This window comes from Dipteris shenzhenensis, chromosome 18 (genome assembly GCF_047967505.1).
Source record: "Dipteris shenzhenensis isolate YYH24624 ecotype China chromosome 18, Dip_SZ_1.0, whole genome shotgun sequence".
NCBI classification, from domain to species: Eukaryota; Viridiplantae; Streptophyta; class Polypodiopsida; order Gleicheniales; family Dipteridaceae; genus Dipteris; species Dipteris shenzhenensis.
Window position 1 is genome coordinate 52,746,922 of NC_141613.1, and position 7,407 is coordinate 52,754,328.

General features: G+C 43.3%; 1 protein-coding gene across 2 annotated transcripts; it reads right to left on the reverse strand.

Moving 5' to 3' along the window:
• Positions 1-2,796: 2,796 nt before the first annotated feature.
• Positions 2,797-7,262, reverse strand: LOC147891408 (uncharacterized). Of its 2 annotated transcripts, none has more exons than XM_087390060.1 (3): positions 7,245-7,262; positions 3,404-6,218; positions 2,797-3,224 (listed from the first exon to the last, which is right to left on the reverse strand). In XM_087390060.1, exons 2-3 carry the CDS (start codon positions 5,768-5,770, stop codon positions 3,090-3,092), a joined length of 2,502 nt encoding a protein of 833 aa, XP_087246186.1. In that variant the 5' UTR covers positions 5,771-6,218; positions 7,245-7,262; the 3' UTR covers positions 2,797-3,089. The 2 variants fall into 2 exon arrangements, with proteins under 2 accessions (XP_087246186.1, XP_087246185.1); XM_087390059.1 differs by lacking the exon at positions 7,245-7,262 and adding an exon at positions 6,700-7,036.
• Positions 7,263-7,407: the final 145 nt, after the last annotated feature.

A 7,407-nucleotide genomic window follows, 5' to 3' on the forward strand; every position in this document is an offset into this window, starting at 1 on the left:
ATTTTCTTTCTTGTGTCCCAACTTCTTGAAATTGTGACACTTTGGTTTGTTCTTCAGTCTACAGTCACTTTGATAGTGACCCATCCTTCCACAAGGGTAACACTTCGTTGATGTTTTACTGAACAATGCTTGTTCCTTCATTATTGGTGTTGCGTGTTAATGTAGATATTGATGCCAATGTCAATGTCTTCAACTCTCTTTCTTCAACCCTCTTTCTTTGTCAAGAAGAGAGGATACATATTCCTCAAACTTTGGATTTGAAAGATTCTTCAAAGTAGTTGTCAGTGCGCTGTACTCTTTAAGCATGCTTTTAAGGAGGGTTGCAAGTGCATCCTTTTCTCCTACTTTTGCATTTATGCCTTCTAGTTGGGTCATAATGCTTTTGATCTTGTTGACAAATTGTGCCATGGATTCATTGAAGCTCATATGCAAACCATAGAATTCAATCTTAAGATGAATTTCTTGGTTTTTGGCTTTTGCACCAAACACTTTGTTCAACTCATCCCATGTATCTTTGGCATGATCCTTAGAGTCTATATGATGAATTATGTTTAGACCCAAGTGCAAATCAATGAGTGAAAGTGTTGCTTCGTCTTTTTTCTCCCAAGATTCATTTTGTGTAGTGGGTATGTCTTCTTTTATAGTCTTCCGAAGCTTTTGATGCATCAAGAGATAGGTGTGAAATCCTTCCCTAGTGAACTTCTCAATAGTTTGGGTGCAAATTGCCATTGCAAAGGTCTTACCAGTTGAAGATATTGTCAAATCTGCCAGTGTCTAATTGCATTCAACAAAACTGACTTGATAAGCATGTAGAGCTCAAAAAGGCGATCACTTTTCCTTTTTGGAGCGAGTGCAAATTCTTTTTGGATTGAAAGTTATGGATTGTCAAAGTTTTTATGAAGAAATGGCCCTTGATGATGTGGCACATGGATTCACATGCTGCATGCAAAACTGTGCTTAGCAAGGGTGGTTGTGCTTAGGAGACATTGTACTAAGGTGGCACTATGCCACATGTCATTCTTCTAACCAAGTGATAAGATCTAAACTAACCACAATTAAAGATAACTATCCTGTCTGCCACGTGGCCTTTCCATGTGGCCTAAGGTTATTAAAACTTAAGCTTCTAGAGGTCTGCGATGGCACTGGGATAGTATCATAATGCAAAGGGCGATGGTGACTGCACGTGCTCGTTGCTCTTTGTTAGTCGCTTTCGCTTGTGGGCTACACCTTAATGCGGCATGCACTCGCCTCTCCTGTCTAGCTTACATAAGGGTAATTGTCTTCGGATGCAATGCCATCATTCTGAATGTACATCAATCGACACAATTGTGACTCCAACAAATCCTTCCGTTTGGGCCTCAATCGCTTCACCGACCTCACCAACGAAGAGTTCCAAACTAGCCGGTGCTTGGGTCTTAAGTCCAAACGACGAGGCAACGCTTGAAACTTCGAGGGTTGAAGAAGCAAACTTCAGAGACAAAGCCATCTAAGTCTTTCGACATTCCTAAGGCTGTGGATTGGAGGGCAAAAGGAGCCGTAGCGTCCGCTAAGGATCAGGGCATGTGTGGGAGTTGCTGGGCCTTCTCTGCGATTGGCGCAATGGAAGGAATCAACGCCATAGCCACCGAAAACTTAATCAGCATATCCAAGCAAGAGCTAGTAACTTGCAATGTGGGAGGCTCTAGCAAAGGTTCCAAGTTCCAATGGAGGTCTGATGGAGAGCTTGAAGATCCGTGGCGGTCTGGAGCATCTGGCAACATTTTTCTTGCCACTGATGAAGCTCGCATAAGTTGGTGGGTGATACGCATCATCTTGGTTATCGCCTCTGCCAAAGGAGGCCTTGGCATTATACAGACCTATGTCTCTCACTCTATTTCTTCAAGGGAAGAAGACAAATAGACTCTCTTTGGAGTTTCCCTATCTCTATTTCTCACAAGATAGACTCTCTCTTTCTCAGCAATGAATACTAAAGATATGCTCACACCCTAAAGCTAAAACTAACCTAGGAGAGCCAAACGTAAGCTTTGATACCATGTGAAAGCAAGAGATCAAGGAGAATTGAAGCACCACGAGAGAGACATAAGGTAGCAAACACTCAGTCTATTGCAATATATATATATATATATATCATCAACAATACATAATAGGCTTCTTATATAAAGAGAGCCTTTTAAATAGTCAACACTTGTGGGATCCTTTGATCCACATCTCTCCTTGTGGATGTCCTTGATCCACATCCTCACATCATGTAGTCCACATCCTAGGATGGCTACTTTAATACATTCCTATACCATACCATAGCCTCTAATTATGACACCATATTCCTCAACACTATATACTTCAATGCTCCATAACAACTTAAAAATTCAAAGTAATGAAGATAGTCACACATGTATGCACACACACCCACAAAGTTTGCACACCACTTTGCATTTGCAAGCAGTTGCATTATAGCACTCTCAAACTTTCCAATGGTTGTACACACAAGCTTTCATCGCAAGTGCTACAAAGCAATCATCCATTCATCTTCACGATGATTTGCATTTTATAGAATCTAAGGCAATGTTCACGAGTACTTGTACTCATTTATTTAGTTGTTTATTCATATATAATCTCGAGCTCTGTAAATAGTTGAACATGAATGGCAAATTTTAAAAATTAACCTTCAAATTTGAAAATAGCAACCAACAAATTTAAAGTCATTTTTTGCTTAAAAATTGCAAAATGTGAATAAAATGTTCAACTTGGTTTTTTAATCTACAAAGAAAAACGTTTCTTGTACACAAAATGATCCGAGACTCAGCCAATCACAACTGGATTGAAGGAGATACAAGGCTGATTTTACAATATGTTTACATTGCTGCAACAACCCTTCTCGTGACAAAGAGAGTCTGAGAGACATATATTAGAATTTAGTATAATAGCGTACACATGAATCTGTTCATTGCATTTGGTACAACAATTGCGGTACCCAAATGCAGCATACTACCATTACCCTTCCGAATCCAGACGCCCACATAGTCTCATGCCTCGTCTTTACATCCATCCATGAGCGTTGGCGAAGTTGGTATGTGCTTTTCGTTTCATCTCTATGTTACCTGTTGGTGCAAGATTGCCACGGCTGTGGCAAACGCCTGCAAGGGCGAGAAAATTGTTTGAAAGCTCACTAAGAAAAGCCCAGCTTCGATTCTTTCCAAGCCAAGAGTCTTCTTTCGCCTGGAGCCCTGTTCAACAACCAAGTCCCTAGTACAAGTCAGAATCAGACAAGAAACTATAAATCTCCCCCTCTTACAACCTGCAGATCTTTTTGTCCCTCCCCTTCCCACTAATTAATGGAATTTTGATTTCACTGCTGAATGTGATTTTATTGTTTAACTAGATGAAAGGTATTACACAACCTCACCTGAGTAAAAATCTTCAAAGCATTTCCCGGAGAAATCCAATTAATGCGGTCATGGCTAGTTAGAGCTACGTTTTCCCCTTTGGCATTCACCTCCAGTGTCTCTGTTGTGAGGACAGACAATCCACACCCTACATCCCAGTTGCCACAGTCACAGGTACCCCCAGATCGCCAGCGCTGAACCAAGGGAGTTGGCCCATGCGAAGCATCTCGTGGGAAGCCATGATCCCCAGCTGGCAATATCACCGTCACGTCCACGTTTACTTTTGCATGCCTTTTTGCGTTGTGACTACTCACAGAATTCTTGCTTCGCGTGAAACAGGGCTCATTCGCGCTTGATGTAGCCCACAATTGCTGATCAGATGGGAACACGGAGGGTTTTTGGCCTTCTCGAGAGTTTCCATTATTCCGGAGCATTTCACTACGACTATTCATTTCCTCACTTTTACACAGTTCTGGATAGTTAATGGAGTTTTTTTCCAGAAACGTGAATCCCCACCCTCCACCATAGTCTTTTTGAAGTACCTCCACACCCCAGCCGGTTGTTTCTTGTTTGGAAGGATGTCCACCTTCCTGCCGTTCCAACTCTTCCTCTTTAATTGATGCAGCTATCACTATGGCAGCAAGCTCCACATGTGAGACCCAGGTCTCACCATGTGGTCTGTGCTTCGGCTTCTCTTGATTGGGAACCAATCCAGGCAAGGTAGACTTAATCTTTCCCTGGCTCAGACCAGCAACATACATCAAGCTGTTAAGCTTGGCCCTCTCATAAAGCCGGGAGCCAGGCAAGCTCGATGTGCTTGGGAGAGATGGCATGGTAACTTTAGCCATGGACTTCAGAGACTTTGAAGCAGACTGATGGGATATGTCACCACTACAACTCCTTCGGGAATGCTGATTCCGATCCTTGAAGAGAAGAAAATGCGTTTCTACTACTGCTTGTTGATTACTACTACAAGTGCTATGAGAGCCTTGAATGTTACAGACACTCATATTTCCGACAAGATCAGAAGCCAGCTTTTCATTTTTCCCCCACCCTTTCCATGTACCTTTTAACCTCCCCTCATCCTTTCGGGAATGGAATGTGTAGATCCAGTCACAATTCGCTTTGTCAGATCGCTTGTCTTGTTTACATGCTCTAGCAAAAAAAACTTCCTCTGAGTCCTTCACAAAAAATGTGTAGCACGGTGAACTCCCTTGTTCCACAAATCTGAAATAACCATGTAGGGGTGTGGATGGGAATCTGTAGTTCACCATAGCAGAGTGCCCATATTTCATGCATATTGGAGATATGGATTTTATAGCCTCTCTGAGAGGGGAACTTCCAGCAGTCTCAGAGGTTTGCAACAAGGGTTTTCGTGAACCCGTCATCTGTTCTCCTGGTCTCAGTGTACCCTGTGGTGATAACATAACTGGGTCGAATGGATTTGTTGTAGGCTCCGGTTGACAGGCAACTTCTGCACAGCTGCTTATGCATTTTGAACAAGATGTGACAGCTTCAGAAGATCTTGACGAGTTGTGGCCAGCATAGCGAATTGCTCTATGCAGCCCAGGGTCTTTATAGCTTGCCTTGGGTGTGTCGCCAGCGTTTGCTTCAACTTCTCTCATCTTACATGGCTGAGAAGCTGAGAGTGTGCCGCCACCCTCAGTTTGGTTAGTCCTATTCTGAAGTTGTTGAGGCTTTACACCACCCTCAAGGAACCTAGGTCTTGAAGAGTTTGTCAAACTTGTTTGTACAATTTTATTCTCGAGGTCCTCACTTTGATGAGGTCCATCAAAAGTTTCTTGCCCGATTCCTGAGGAGAACTTTTGCGTCGAAGCACTTGCCCAAGAAAGTGTCGAAGAACTCGAATCACTACTGCAACATTCATATGCATTGCCCACCGCAGGGATTGAAATTCTCTTCTCAGGATTTGGAACAGCATCAGACTCATGACCATCTGGTTCAAGAGGCCCGGAATAGTGAAAATCACTATGTTGTCTGTCCTGGTGCATTCCACGTGCCCTCTTCCAAAAACTTTGATTTTTGATTATCTTTCGTCCATGAAACTCGCGTTTGAACAAGCCCCCTGTGGACTTTTTCTTGCAGATGTATTGGCCAGCAGGAACTGAGTTCTGCTGTGATTTCCTGTCAGCATTGGGAGCCTCCGTAAAAGCATCAGACTGCAGGACGTTGGATTGTAACAGAGAAAATTCAGTTGACAGAATTGCATTGGTTTGTAATGCGTCCCTCTCTGCAAAGGAGCTCTCACTTTTCCCAGAAAATGAAGAGGTTTCATGGGTTGAAAAAGAAGAGGATGATTCTCTCACTGATGGTGACTGACAACCTTCCCAACTGAGGGCTAAGTTCTGGAAGTCACTCAGCACCATTTGATTGTTTGTATTCAGAACAACCCAGTCCTTGATTTGAGAGGGTCCTTGACCCCTCCAGAATTAATCCATCCCAACTCCACTGCTTTCCTGGCACCGCTATAGACAATTACTTCACATTGCCTGCAACTTTTGTTCCACATTACTCCAGCTTTTTGGTTTGATTGAGAAATCTATGAACTTTAAAGAGAACTGCCGCTCTTTATAAAGAGAACTTCTCTCCATCCTTCTTGCCATCCATGAGAGATTGGCACCCTTCATATTTGTTAGTTGCGGAGATTGAACCTCTGGCATTGTGACAGCAGAGCAACATAGTGGAAAGTAACCAAGCTTCAACAAGGTTCTAGGAACTTGTGCCGTCACACAAAGATGGCCAATAATTAAAAAGTATAATGCCAAACAACTGGTAGCTCCTCTTTTGAAAGCTCTTCCTCCTTGAGACAATTTTCTGCAGGAAAGAAACATCAAGCCAATAATGAGAATGCTTCGTGACATCTTAACAATCGAGCAGAAATAGGTCGTCCAACCCAAAAAATAAAATCATCAAGAACTCGACTCTCAATAGTATAAAGCATTGGTGAAATGCTTAGTGCTCGGGCCTGAGTATTGAACAACTATGTGAATATTTCTCTGCTCCACTGTTTTCTGAGAAAGAGAGTTTCTTCAGCCTATCTTATTTTCAGAGAGACGTTATACACACGAAGCAACTTTAGTGCCCTTGGGCACAGCGTAGACAACCATCTCAAGGCCCACTCGTAACATCTGGAGATTGGAGGAGAGGACAATTTCCAAATAAACAGCTCTCCACAAGAACATGTTAAAGTTTGGTTTGGCCTCTTTGAATTCGTGAGACGGCCTCTACAGCTGATACGTGCATCAGCAAGGCCAAGTAAAGTGTACTTGCGCGATGGAAATGGCATGGCGAAGACCTGAAACAGTGATTATTGGTCTTCAAGAGCGGCCGAAAACGAAGCTAGGCTGCATTATTCGGCTGTTTGAAGCTAGCGACGGAGCCAGTAAAAGGCTATTTGTGCAACGCAAAAGGCTCTCCCCCTTGTGAAGGAAAAGCATGGCTGAGGACGACCTCCTAGAAATTGATGATTGGAATGACCGAGAAAATTCAAGACGCAAGCAACAAGCAAGACACCGTGCTATATCAAATTCGACCTGGGCAACGCAGCACCTGGGCAACGCAGCACAATGACGGAACTTTCACTGGCAGACTTAGAAAAGACCGAACGAGGGGGAAGGAGGTCGAGGGAGTGTCACAAAGAAGGGGAGAGACTCAAAGTGACATAGTGAGGGATCCAGATGGAGTAGACAAGACGGATGCAAATGGGTTAGAGGAGAAATGAGAGGCTAAAAGGAAAAGCAAAAATCGACTTTAGCTTGCGTGCATGCTTTGCTTGCACATGCAGAAAGAGGGGGAGGAGAGAAAGAGTCCTGAAAGCGAGAGAGCAATCGGGTGACGAACCAGCATGGCCATTGGCTACTACTTTCTGATGCAGTTGTTGAGGTTGGTTCGCCGTCATTCGATGTCGATCATAAGAAAACTCTTTGAGATGGTCGCATGATTCTGCTGTTGATTCGTGCCCGTGAATCCGCGATGTAGATTTTTGCAGGCGTTTTGCCATTCG

What these genes read in the sequence shown, in the direction of transcription:
- LOC147891408 (XM_087390060.1), bottom strand. Translation starts at nt 5,770, where the DNA reads ATGGTGCTGAGTGACTTCCAGAACTTAGCCCTCAGTTGGGAAGGTTGT. An exon ending in CTTTGAAGATTTTTACTCAG is followed by an intron (nt 3,225 to 3,403) that starts GTGAGGTTGTGT and finishes GTTGTTGAACAG; the next exon opens with GGCTCCAGGCGAAAGAAGAC.